General features: G+C 42.7%; 2 protein-coding genes across 5 annotated transcripts in view; one reads left to right on the top strand and one right to left on the bottom strand.

Moving 5' to 3' along the window:
- Nucleotides 1-11,352, top strand: part of adamtsl5 (ADAMTS like 5) — a 37,773-nt gene extending 26,421 nt beyond the window's left edge. For all 3 annotated transcript variants that reach the window (XM_069715981.1, XM_069715980.1, XM_069715982.1), the window contains 6 exons: nucleotides 1,023-1,112; nucleotides 2,242-2,405; nucleotides 3,676-3,877; nucleotides 6,668-6,799; nucleotides 7,712-7,783; nucleotides 7,868-11,352. In XM_069715981.1, the coding sequence (XP_069572082.1) occupies nucleotides 1,023-1,112; nucleotides 2,242-2,405; nucleotides 3,676-3,877; nucleotides 6,668-6,799; nucleotides 7,712-7,783; nucleotides 7,868-8,202 (995 nt within the window). In that variant the 3' untranslated portion in view covers nucleotides 8,203-11,352. The remainder of the gene's footprint in view (nucleotides 1-1,022; nucleotides 1,113-2,241; nucleotides 2,406-3,675; nucleotides 3,878-6,667; nucleotides 6,800-7,711; nucleotides 7,784-7,867) is intronic.
- The window catches only part of serinc4 (serine incorporator 4), a 33,066-nt gene continuing 30,329 nt past the window's right edge, over nucleotides 10,958-13,694 (bottom strand). For both annotated transcript variants that reach the window (XM_069715978.1, XM_069715979.1), the window contains one exon: nucleotides 10,958-13,680. In XM_069715978.1, the coding sequence (XP_069572079.1) occupies nucleotides 13,473-13,680 (208 nt within the window). In that variant the 3' untranslated portion in view covers nucleotides 10,958-13,472. The remainder of the gene's footprint in view (nucleotides 13,681-13,694) is intronic.

The raw sequence follows: 13,694 nt of genomic DNA, 5'->3' as shown, positions 1-13,694 counted from the left end.
CTCTGAGGGGGAGCGGGTGGAGGAGGTGTGTGTGTGTGTGTGGTGGTGGTGGGGGGAGGGGGGTGGTGAAGGCGCTCCCTGCAGAGGCCATGATGGATGGACTTCCTCCCGAGCAGAGCGGCGGGACATCCGCAGAGCCGTCGCTGCTTCTTCCCTTTCTGCTTTCGGCTCCCGAGTGAAATATCACCATGACGACGTCTCACATGTCGTCTCTCTTTGCGCAAAACCGTTTCATCACGCCGAGACGTAACCGTTTCATTACGCCGAGACGTTACCGACGTCACAGATTCTGATCGGTTTCATAACGACAGACAACACGAACCTGCCGGTCGATTCCCTCAAAACAACAAATTGTCTCTGATTCATAATCCAGATTTTGTTTTACTTTTCTGAATAATGGATCACTTTCAGACTGATGATAGATCCTGTTTACTGTTCAAAGATGAACCCTGATTATTAAAGTTCATTGTACAAAACAAAGCAAACTGTTCTTTAAGTGAAGTTAGTGAAACGTCTCAAAACACTGAACCGTAATTGTAATAAAATAAAATGATGCACTGATGTATGTTTTTTTAAAGAATTTATTAAGAACTCTAATTGCTCACTATGTGTTGCATGTTTTATTGAATGATATCTCGAATAGCGAGTGAGTATGTAGTTACACCATTGGTCAGCCAAATGCTGCAACTTCCTGTGTTTGTTTCAAATTAAAAACCTTAGTTTCACAGTAAAAGCCCTGTGGCTGGTAAATTGACGGTGGAATTTAAATTCAGACACATTCTTTAAGGATTCTTGTTTCACCAACTTTTTAATTTTAAGCTTCATTTAGACTGAAAACCAACAACTTTAAAAGCCATCTGTGTCTTCTGTTCTTTTGTTTTTATTAGCTTCGTTTTTATTTTGTTTTGAAAAGCTGTTCCTCAGAGCAGCACTCGTGTCCTTTAATCATGCGAAGTAGTTACATTTTGGGGTAAAAACTAGCATTCAAACCGAGCTTCTAACCGACCGTGTCTGCTTGCCAGGCGGCGGGCCTTTTGGATACAACGAAGTGGCCATGATACCAGCTGGAGCCACTCACATCCGAGTCACCGATAACAGCAGGAATTATCTAGGTAACGTTACGCCTGTCACACACACACACACACACACACACACACACACACACACACACACACACACACACACACACACACACACACACACACACACACAGTTTCAACTTTACCTAGAGGAAGTTTGGTACTTCTTCTTCTCCCCCCGGAGACACAAGGGTCTCTCCACGGTCCCCATCTGTCTTTTTTTGGACTCACTCTGTGTTTTCCAGGCAACATAATAACCAAGGACATCTATTCTCATCCTCGTTTATGAGACCAATATAAAGCCAGCCCCCCCCACCTCGAAATGGCACACACTGTGGTTTTGAAAAAAAGGGACGCTCGTAAAAGGCTCTATCTGACCGCTGGGGCGAGGCAGGTGAAGGTACTTGTTTCCATCTCGTGTCATGGAAAAATCCCTCTGCCTGCGCTGAGGAGAAGCAGCTGCCATATATAGCCAGCTGGCATGTTTCTGCTCCTGATATCCCGCCTTTACCTCGACCTGACCCTCCGATATGCAGAGGGAACTAGTACCACTTTTGTCGTGAGAAGTATTTGAATATTTTCCAGTAAAAAAAAATGGGATATGAGCATAGAGTGTATATAAAAGTGTTTGTAGCTTCCGGCTCTGAAAAATGAGGCCGATGCAGAAGTGCCCTAAGCTGCAATACCACCGGGTGCCACTAGGGGTCGGCTCCGTAAAGCCCTCTGGCTCCATAGACTCCCATTCAACTGGTCTCATAAAATTCTCAGTCACTAAAAGTTATTTCGATGTTGTTAGTTAAAGTCGCTCCTTATTAGTTTTCTGGCAGCCCATTTGAAAATAATCTGTTATTAATTAGATTATAAGATTTAAAAAGACGTGTTTTGGAAAGTGTTGATAAGATCGATTCATTCCTGCAGTGATTTTTGTGGACCTTTTGAGATAAAGTGAGATATCATCGGCATATAGACGAATTTTGCTGCGTAAATTCCTTTTTATTTTATGATTTTGTCGTGATGGAACAAGCCAGTGGTTCAATGAAGATTTAAAAAAAAAAGCAAGGGAGAGATTGGGCATCCCTGTCTGGTGCCCCTATGTAGCGTGAACTAACTCTTCAAAACTCAATAATAACAAACCTTTCTTTCTTTTCCTTCCTTCACGCAGCGCTGCAGAACGGACATTCCCAGTTTGTGATTAACGGCAACTGGAAGATCAGCGTTCCGGGCGAGTACACCGTCGCCGGGACCAAGCTGCTGTACCGGCGCTCGGCAGACACCTGGGAGAGCTTCGAAGTGCCGGGACCCACCCAGGAGGACCTCCATCTGATGGTAAGAACCCCTTAAAAAGGTACCGTTTTAGTAAACAGGCGCCCGTTTCATCGAAATCTGCAAACAGGCAAACGGCAACTTGAAGTGACGAGATGCTGTAAAAACCCAAAACTCTGACCAGAGCGTACTGTTTGTTTCACCTGATGACTCCTACAGAGTTAGTATGAATATAACAGCATGGTCTTCTCGTGGGAGCGGCACCCCAAGCCGTGTGGTTGGCCCAAATTTTTTTATGGTAAATGCAAATATTGGGACAACAACGTTTTTTAAAGTGCAGAAAAAGCAGGTCGGGTGCAGTTAATTGAGCCGCATCGCCTTGTTGTTCGTCCATCATTTAGTTTAGTTACCGTTGTAGCTCTTACCCGAACCCTTTGGATTACAATGGTACTTGGGACAAATTATTGGTGATGAACACCTGAAACAGTCCTGAAAAAAATTCTGTTAAAGAAAAAAGAAAAATCGATGCATTCAAAAGTTCATCCATGAATTTGGAAGCAGTAGTTCACAAAATAATCACTCTACAAGAGTTATTTGCTATTCCCATGAAATGGCGATGACCCAAAGTCAACCGGCCAATCCAGGCACAGCTTTATGGATCGCACATCTGCTAAAAGGAAGCCAATCAAATGTGTTCTTTCTTATGCTCCTCTGCTTTTACAAAAAATATTTTTTGGTGCATTGGTGCAAGCGACTCTTGAGTTTTGACACAGAAAGCTTGTAAAATAGAAAAAGCTCAAGAATTTTCTCTCTCCTTCAATTGAGTTCGTTAATTTAGTGAGTAACTTGACGAAAGACCAAAACATGTTGTCGAGTTTGCGTCTTTTCAACTTGACCAAAGATTGTTTTAGGAACTAAAAGAAGCATCTCTCTGTAACACCACTGAGATTCTTCTTCTTTCTGGCTGATAACATTATGATAGTCACATTCTTCCAATTAAACTTACATTCATATCATACCGATGGCTTAATGTGATGAGATGATAAGCTTAAAATAGTTCTGGATCATGTAGCCTGTCCAAAGTGCAGATTTTCACAAATTTTGTAGGTGAACGTTAGTATCAAATACCAAATATTAAAGATCTTAAATTGAGATTTATGCCAAAAAACTTTGTTTGGAACATCCCACAAAATGAAAAGTAACATTTATCCACATAGCTGAGCTCCACCGAAAACAAGCCACAATGAGCTTCTTTTATGTGAACGATAACAAATTGATACTCAACACACAAACTCAATTCCAGATGTTTCCACGTTGTGTTCATCGTGTGCAGGTTCTGGCGACGGACAGAAACCCGGGGATCGAGTACGAGTACTGGCTGCCTCCGGACCAGTACGCCCTCCACCACGGGCGGAGGAGCCCGCTGCGCGAGGCTCACCACACTGCCAGCTACCTCCCCTGGGATCAGCCCACCACTTACACCACCACCACCACCACCACCCGGCCTCCGCCAAGCACCAGCCGACCCCACCGGTGTAAGACCCGTCTCCAGCTTCATTTTATCTCCTTTATTCATAGATGAAAGCACGAGCTAAGTTAATCAATTATAGACCGATGACCATGTCAGTCAAAACTCCATTGAAGTTAGCAAGGACCCTCAGGTGGGGTTTAAATAGACATAAGTGACGCATTAAAAGCTTAGCCGTCCCCATTATTTCACCCTCGGGCTGCTGTAAAAAAAAAGAAAAAAAAGGGATTGTCCAGCAGAAAAGTAGAACTTGGCTCAACTTCATGCCACAAAACTTACAAATGTAATATGAACGCTGCTTCTAGTGTTTTCTTTGCCATCATGATAAAAGGTCAAAGTTGTCGCTGCTATGAGTAAAATCTGGTCTCATAAACCGCTGTGAATCTTAAGGCCTTTAAACTCGGATCTGAATCTGGATCTATTACTGTACCTGAAGCAATGCACCTCCACCAGCGCCCCAACCAAAAGCCCGCTCGCATGTCTTTACATAGTTCTGTTTTCTGTGTGAATGACTAGTAAACGCACAGCCCGCCGCGGTCGATTCATCTCATCGCCCGAAACCGCTGAACCTAAAGAGGCCAGTCGTTAAACAGCTGCATGACAGATGAATTCCAGTTTCATAAAACCTGGAGCTTCACAGTTCTGGTTGTCGTTTCAGTCGGTATTAATAATATTTTACAGCACGCTTCTGCCTTACTGTAAAAAAATCTTTAATTCAATTTAATTTTATTCATATAGAGCCAAATCACAACACAACGCACTTACCACTGTAAAGTCCCACAACAGAACCTGACAATATTGTAGAGAGAAAACCACCAATTCACCCATTCCCAGACAACAGGAAGGAAAACCTCCGACAGAACCCGACTATAGTCGTAACATTTATCATATTTAATATGTCCTTTATGCTACTTACTGGCTTTACACTGTCATGATGCTTCAGTAGCAAACAGTCTAATGGGAATGAAGGAAATACTGGATGCTTGAAGTCTGAGAAAAGTACTTCAAAAATGCTGCACATTTTGTGACCTAATGACCTAAAACCTTTATTTCTGACTTTTGGAGATAAATGAATACGTCTAATATCATAAGTCTGACAGAAATCTGACATGGAACGTGTCTTTTGGCTTCCCAACGACCTTCGGCTTACGTGGTTCATTGTGACTGACTCAAGATTAGCACTAATGTACTTTATTGCCTGCACATGAGTAAACTCTGACTTCAAGTCAGTGATTTTATTTGTTTCATGTTGATGTTCAGTCCGGATTTTCTCATCGTACATTATTGGAAAACCCTGCACGTCCTTACAGGTGTTCTCAGTCACGTTGTGATAAGAAGGATGAAGGAAGTTGTTCAAAAGGGTGCAACGAAACAAAAAAATGGAGGGTAAGCAATCCATCAGCCTGGTACACTCAAGTCTAATCATAGTTTATGTGCAGGCTGACCCTGTTGTTGCTGCTGCTACTGCTGAGGAATGCAGCTGGTTTATCTCCGATGATAAGCAGCAGCACACGTGTGCTGAATCTGCCCCTTTACCTCCTTAATTACTCACATTCACATGGAAATGTGTGCGCAGCCCGAGGACCTGTGCCTCCTGTCAGACTCCATCCACCGCTGTAATAAATCTCAGTAGCCTCTTCTGGAAACGTTTTCCAGCTGCTGGATTTCTGCCAAAACAGAATATGTTGTTGTGTCGATTGTTTGCGAGGTAACGGGGGAGAACATTCAGGTCCTGATTCCTCACGTAATCAGGTTAAGATGATCTTCGCCTGAAACATAAGAAACTGTTTTAGGAATCCTGGGAGGGTTTTGAATTGTATCTTTTTATGATGCAACATTAAGTTTTGTGGATGTTATTTCCTTGTGAAATCAGACCGTTGAGACACTGCAGGGGACTTTGTGAGCGGTCTTCTGTTTTATTAGTATTAGACTCATTTATCCAAATGTTTTTCTCATACAACAAACACAGCTGAATAGCACTTGCAGTTTTTGATGTTAAAACAGACCATTAAGTGAATCCAGGAGTCCCGTAATGAAATAAAAAGCAGAAAACATGTCCAAGCCTATAGTTGAAGCCTGAACACACAGGATGAAATAGAGTATGTTGAGTTGAAAAAGACATCCCTCGACTTGACTCTGGTGTGTTGTCGTGCAGTGGAATTGGAAAAAAGGAAATTGATTGTGGATGATTGGTTAGATCGCTCCAAAAAACAGGATTCATGCCAAAACCACGGATGTTTTAAAGGAACTGGCTTCGAACCAAAGATGGTATCCACTCACTTGAATGATAATGGTCCCTTTTCTTAATTAACACAGAACCCACCCATGGTTAGAGTTAGGTTTAGGTTTGGGGGCGTGTCGTGAAGTCTTTAAGACTGAAGATAGACCGTAGCCTCCGTGACGTTTACCCACAGGTTTCCCGAAGAGCACTTTTGAAGCTCAGTTGGCCGTCGCCATCTCGGCAGTTCCTGATTCCGCCGTCTGTGAGGATCGAGTCCATTTCGATTTCGGGAGTTGGTCTCTAGTGGACATTCAAGGAACTGCAGATTTCGCTGCTTCCTTGTTGGCGTCAGTTTTCCGCTTGAGATAAACTCTTGCTGCCGGCTTCACGTGTTGAGTGTTGCCGCTGGTCCCGTCTCTACCTTCCAAGCACATAAACTTTAACACTGTCAGACACTCACTTTTCTATATTTTTGGGAGGTTTTACGAACACGAATCCTCCAGGGATTCAAAAGTTGTGTCATTCAGAATCAAGCTATTTCTGACAAAAGTGTTTGTGGTCTTTGTGTCTTTCTAGTTTTAAAGCCCGCCAAGCCGCCGCGCCAGTCTCCTCACTCCAACCGCCACCAACGCCCTCACCAGCCCGTCCTGCCCCGCCTGGAGCGGGAGGAGAACCACAGGAACCTCCTCCCTCAGCCCTCACCTGGAAGTACGTCCACCTCGTACCCCAACGAGCTAAACCCCGCTCACCATGACATTAAAAGGGATACTCAAAATGCTTTGGGGGAAATATGACTGCTTTTCTGTCTTGTTGGGAGTTGGAGTATGAGCTCAAAATGGACATTTTAATCCTAACCTGTGCTACATTTAGGCACTTTGGATTCTTGTCCATCATGCCATACCGTCAGGGAGGGCATTTGATCGGCCCTGAATTCATTCAGCAACGGGACGACAAGCCAAAACATAAAACTCAAGTCGTACAGAGACGTGTCCCCACAGACCTCAACATCATGGAGTCAGTCTGGGGTTACATGAAGAGACAGAAAACAGTTAAAAAGACTCAAATCCGCTGAAAATGTGTGGCAAGTTCTCCAAGATGCTTTAAAAAAAAAAAAACATCTTGCCAAGTACCCTGAAAGGTGTACGCAGTAGAATTAGTGCTAATTAGACCTTCGTCCCACCAAATATTGATTTAATTTTAGATTTCTTTACTGCACTTATAAATAAAAACTATTGGAAGCATCTTCACTTTACTTTTTAGTGCCTAATCTGTTGCATCGTACTGTATATTTAAGAAGTTGACCTGCAAGACCCTGTATTACTAATGTAATTCTGTTGCCACGGAAACATAACGTCCTTCATCCTAAACGCTGCGGAAACATCTGTTAATGAGAACATCGGTGGGCTTGTTTGAATCAGTGATAAAAATTGGTGGCAGCAGTTCAGAGGCCTGGGACGAGGCTAATACATGTCAAACTCCTCATCTAATCCCCCGCAATAAGAAAGCCAGCGAGTGCATCTCCCAACATGTGGATGTATTCCTACGGGATAAAGTCTTTATTTTTTTATGTCATGTCTGTACTTGTGAGCTCACTTATGCCTTGGTTTTCTTATCCTTCAGGGTATTGCGGGAAATGCCATCGAGTCAAAGGTCGAAGGGAACGCCAGAGACAATATTGTCAGAAGGACTTTGGTAAAATGGGCCTTCAGAGCTTTATTGTCTTTTTAGTAGCCTGTCCGGATACGAACTCATAGAAATATCTCTGTTCCCTGTTAGTTTTCCGAGGTCGAGTCCTCGGGAAGCTCTACCGAGGCGAGGAGACCCGCTACGACGTCCAGATCATCCACACCTACCGGAACCGCTTCCGCCTGGAGCACCGGGAGTTCCTGTGGGTGCAGAACGTGTGCGACTGCCCTCACGTGGAGGTGGGGAGGCAGTATATCCTGATGGTGCGCCGCCACATTAACTATGAGCGCACTCTGAACCGCATCCTGCTGGAGGAGGAGAGCTACGTGGTGCCGTACAGGCCGAGGGAGGACGAGCTTCTGTGGCCGCTCGAAAGGCTCTGCAGCAACCGGGGACCCAAACAACCGGCGGACCACCGGGCGTGAGTGACGACACGGTGTGTGTGTGTGTGTGTGTGTGTGTGTGTGTGTGTGTGTGTGTGTGTGTGTGTGTGTGTGTGTGTGTGTGTGTGTGTGTGTGTGTGTGTGTGTGTGTGTGTGTGTGTGTGCGCGCACGAGAGATTGAAGCTCATTACTGAAGCTTCATCCGTGTGATCCATGCGACGTGCTGACGGTTGCTTGATCGTCGACAGACCGCGCTAAGAAACCAAAAAGACTCCACGTTTATTTAAAAGCCCGACCAGCTTACTGTACCATATACAGCACTTTAGGTGGACGATGGCGCCCACCTTTAAACACATACCAAAGAGAAGAACATTGACTGAAATGGCCTTTTTTTGTTTTTTTTGTTATTGCTGTTTTTTTTTACCACAGCAATCATTTATTTTTTTAATATTGTATTTTTGTGCGAGAGTAAACTTAAAGGAAAAATCCACCTTAAAAAAAACAGCTAATTTGGTTTCCATTGAACAGAATTCAACATTTATCTTCTGCTTATTTTTAAAGATACATTGCCCCAAACCTATTTCATGTTTCAGATATTTCCAGCAGCTCGGTAGAGTTTGTGCACCAGCAAATGTTTGAAGTCCAAAATACCAACAGGAAATCCATCCGTCCATTTTCTTACGCTTATCCGGGTCAAGCAAGTTCGCCCAGATTTCCTTCTCGCCAGCAACGTTTCCCAGCTCCTTGTGGAGGATCCCAACATGTTCCCAAAATATATAATCCATCCACCATGTTCTGGGTCTTACGTTCTGGTCTCCGACTGGTTGGACGTGCCTAGAAATCCTCATCAGATACCCGAACCACCGCAACGGATTCCTTTCGATGACAAGGAGCAGAATCTCTACTCCGAGTTGCTCCAAATATCGGAGCTCCTTCCCTTAAGACTGAGCCCGGCCACCCTTCGGAGGAAACTCCTTTTTGTATCCTCGATCTCATTCTTTCCGTCACTACCCAAAGCTCTCCTGCCCATCGGTGACGGTCGTAGATCGACCGGTAAATGGAAAGCTTTGCCTTTTGGCTCAACTCCCTCTTCGCCAAAATAGTCCGGTACAACACCTGCTTCGCTGCCGCACCAATCCGGCTGTCAGTTACTCGCGTCATCCTGCCCTCACTGAAGAACAAGACCCTCCTTCACTTCTTCGGGAGGGCACCCCGTCCGAACCCGGAGGGAGTCCCAATCCACGATGGCCCCGGACTTTGGGATCCCTGAAGCTTCACACTTCGCTGCAAAAACCGCCGCAGTGCATGTGGAAGGTCCCGGTCCGATAAAGCCAACAAGACCACGTCAACAACAGGAAATGTCGATGGCTTTTTGCGTCAACTTGTGCGACTTCGACGCTTCAGTCATTTCAAACAAAGTGTTGCCCTCTGAATGTAATCCAGCCGGTGAGTTAGTGGCCACCGAAACACAATATAGTTGTGTAGGACGAGTATTTCTGGGAGACCAGACTGATAACGCTGGTTAACATAATGAGTATCAGTATAATTACTTCTCTCAGGAGATATTAAAAGCTGTCGATACTACAACTGCAGAAAATGCGATGCAGATAGTCTAACGTCCGTTCTTCAGTACGAGTCCAAGCCTGCTGTAACCCATTATTACAGTACATCTAATCTACAGCTGAGTTCAGGTACAAGTTCTCTAATGCGATTCTTGAACTGCATCTTGGGAAATGTAGGAAAGGCAGAAGTAACGGACTTGCCGACACTGAAACGATAAACAATGTACCCTGCGTTTCACATCGCATACAATTTATTGTTTTTACTTTTAGTACGTAGTGCAGCTACCCCTTAAAACGTATGTACTGTTGCGTGTAGTATGCGTAAAAACATAAAAATGCGCATTGAACTTTGACACTCTCGGTCGTATCCGTCACGATCCGCGGCGCGAAATTTGAAGTATGCGAGTACGCTTCATTTTAATGAGATTTTAATGAGAGTTGCAACTGGGCGGAGCTTCAGCGCCACCAACTCTCTCCGCTGCTCAGGCCGTGTGACGTATCTTCTGCCGCTGCAAAGGATTGTGGGTCAGAACAGCCAGAGCAGCAGGCTGGTCTGCAGACTGGAGAATTACGACCGAATGTAGAAGGACATCCTTGTACTTCACTTCATTTCACATACTAAATCTGTTTCTGGCATACTAAATAATATTGCAGTGTGCATATTTGAACGCAGGGACAGGCTGGTTTTAGAAAGTGGATTTTTCTTTTATCTTTAACTCATGATATCTAAAAAACATAATGCTTCACAATATATTTATGTCCAAAAAAAAAAAAAAGCTTAAAATCATAACACATTGCTTGTGTGTCACTTGTGTAACGTCTCATATTGTTCATGGTACTCTTTTTTTTATTTTTTTTTCGAGTGTTTTAAATCAGGTCTGCTCCTCTTTGATACTTTACACGAAAGAGATTTTAAAATATATAGTATTTTATTGTGTGGCACTGATTAGCTACAAATATATAAAGTATAATTTGACTAATTGTTGTGAGAAAGTTTGCAATGTGTTAAATAGTCAGTTAAATTTTGTGCCTTGTTTTTATGCATTTAAAATATTACATTTGCTCTCGAACCTCATATAAATGTGCCAAAAGAGTTTCTTTGTCTACGTGGTGTATAAATAATAATAATTATAATAATGACTCACTTTTTTTTAATGTAAAGTTATTCTATAAGTTCACAAAATCCAGCCATTGCAATTTGGAAGTAAAGCTACCAGACATGAAAACAGCCAACGTTTGTAAGAAAACAGTGTATTTACAAAAAAAATAAGCTTTACGTCTACAACAACAGAAACATTACATTCAACTGCAGGTAATATAACTGTACACATGTATTTTTCTACTAAGTCAGTTTACTGCTCATTAACTGTAAGGAAGTTATCACAGACGGTCGGCTCAGCTTCCCTTCAAGAGATGGGGGGGGGGGGATGGTGGAAACCAGTCGCAGGCTTCTCCACATGAACTTTTAGGGGGCTATTTTAAAATCACAAAAAACGTTCACCTTAGCGACTACTTCATTCGAAGGCATGAGACAGCTTCTAGTGCTTTTTTTTTTTTTTTAGTTTTTTGAGCACCCTGGTTTCAATTTTTGAATTTTTGTTTTTTTTAAAATAGTGAAAAAAATTGCAAAGATAAAATGTAAACAAGAATTAATCCCATCTGGACATATAGAAGTGTCGTGTTGACCTTTCACAACATCATACATCATCATGTTTAGCTGCCTCTCAGTCGCTCTTGTGAGCTTTTTCTTACCGAGCATTTAAAAGTCAATTTCATGGAGCGCTGCACAGATCTTTTTTTGTTGTTTTGTTTTGTTTTGTTTTGTTCCAGTAGTGTTTTGAGACATCAGTCTTTACGGCGGAGTTTTCGGGCCACGTTAATGGAAAACAAAATGAGAGGAGGAGAATTCATTTTCAAATTTTGCTTTCGAGAATAAAGTACAAATTTCAAGAATAAAGTTGAAAAACTATTTTCAGAATAAAGTCAAAATTTCAAAAATAAAGTAAAAAATTTCGAGATTAAAGTTGAAATACTGTTTCGAGAATACATTTGAAATTTCTAGAAGAAATTAGAAACTTTGAGAAGAAATTTGAAACGGGTCCAAATTGCTGCCTTTGTAACATTTCGACTTTATTCTTAAAATTTTGGCTTTTTTCTGCGAAATTTAAAAAAAAAAATCCTCCTTTCAATTGTTTTTTTTCTTTTAGGGCCCGAATACTCCGTCGTAGGTTTTACTTTAACACATGAACAAATCTTTCTTTGGCTCTGAGTCAGAGATGAGAAGCTGCTCCATCAACAGGAAGTGGGAGTTATTTGTGAATTGATTAAAAGATCCTATTTAACCGGTTCTGTCTGTACATTTTTCTGGGTTGTAACGATCAGCACTAAATCAAATAAAACAACTTCTCTGAGTAAAAAACACTTTTTCATTCATTGTCTCTCCACCAGCTGGTTTCAAATCTGAGTTTTGGGGTAATTCGCAACAGTTACACTGGATTGAAAAGTCCTCATTAGATGTTCAAGCAATAGTTTGACATTTTTGGATACACTGTGGTGTTAGAGCCGGAAGTCAATCAGCTTTAGCTTAGCATAAAGACTGGAAACAGATGGAAAAGCTAGCTTAGCTTTGTCCAAAGTTCAAAACTGCCCAGTTTACCAGGTTAAAGGTCTTTAATGAAGCATTTAATGTTCACAAACAAATATAAAATAAAACATTTGTGTGTTTTTTTTTTAAAGGAGTTATGTGCTGAAGTCCTTCTTTTCCAAAGTGTATGTGCCAAAATATTAAACTTATTTTTTTAAGGGTTTTTTACCGTAACTAGTTTTTAAAAGAATTTGAATGTGAGATGAGAAGCCGATGGTTGAAATGTCGTTATACAATCACAGTTTAACTGTTAAATGTAGCTGGATGGAAACTGAAATTTCAGACTGGAATTTAACATTTTCTTGTGAATTTCACAGTATACGAATAAAACGACAGATGATTCATGTATAAAAGAATTTGAAACATTGAACAGATTAAACACAATTTTTGTTCGAACATGGTTCGATACGTCTAGCGGCGAGAATTCACCTGAATATTTCCTTTATTTCTGGGAATGTTGCTCAGATTTTTATCAAAACGTCAGCGAGGAGAGTTTATGTTTTATGTTTAAATTCAATCTTGGTTCTGTGTTTTCAGCTTTTGAAAGATTTGTTCATGTTTGTCTACGATCAGAGGACTAAGAAGGCTCTTGTTTTAGGGCAGATTCTTCGTTTTTAAACGTTTGGGATGGGTTTTTTTTCCCCTCTGTCGCATAACTACAGCAAATATCTAGAATTATTCTCCTGTTGTAATATTAAATGTCTAAATACAAAAATACTATTACAATTAAACAGTAAAAATTCATAAATGTGTCCATCTTTCCAACTACTTCCTGTAAATTCCCACGTTAGACAGAGTGGCAGTCACTCCTTCGGATCCCTTTGGCAATTCATACGTTAAGTGTGTCCAAACCAGCGTCACGTCCTCGCTAGCGGTTTCATTTCAGGGTGTCGAACCTGTGACATCGGGGTTGAACCCAGTTCTTCGCATATCACCGGGGCGGCCGAGCCCTCTGTTCTCACGTCGGCCGTGAGTCTTTGACCCTCGACCCCGATAACCCGGACTCCTGGAAATCTCCTCCCGCGGGGCGCTTCGGCTCAGAGTCGCCCGTCCTGGTGTCCGCGTCGCGTCGCACCGCGTGTCTCCGCCTCCCCTCGCGGAGAGTCTCAGACGCTGACGGTGACGTGGCGCGACGACCCCGAGCGCCGTTTGATGCGCGAGCGCCGCGGCCGTGACTCGGACTGGCAGCTGCACAGCGGGCCCAGCAGCAGCCAGAGGTAGAGCATCACACAGGCCCAGCAGGACGACATCTTCACCCAGAAGGTAGACCAGCTGCCGTGGGTGAAGGTGGTCTCCAGCACCGCCGACTCGTAGCTGGAGGAAAGACG

The sequence above is a fragment of the Brachyistius frenatus genome, unplaced genomic scaffold, assembly GCF_029030835.1.
Source record: "Brachyistius frenatus isolate BFR_SWC_R1_liver_20210118 unplaced genomic scaffold, ASM2903083v1 Contig_150, whole genome shotgun sequence".
NCBI lineage: Eukaryota > Metazoa > Chordata > Actinopteri > Embiotocidae > Brachyistius > Brachyistius frenatus.
This window is presented reverse-complemented; position numbering and strand designations above follow the sequence as displayed.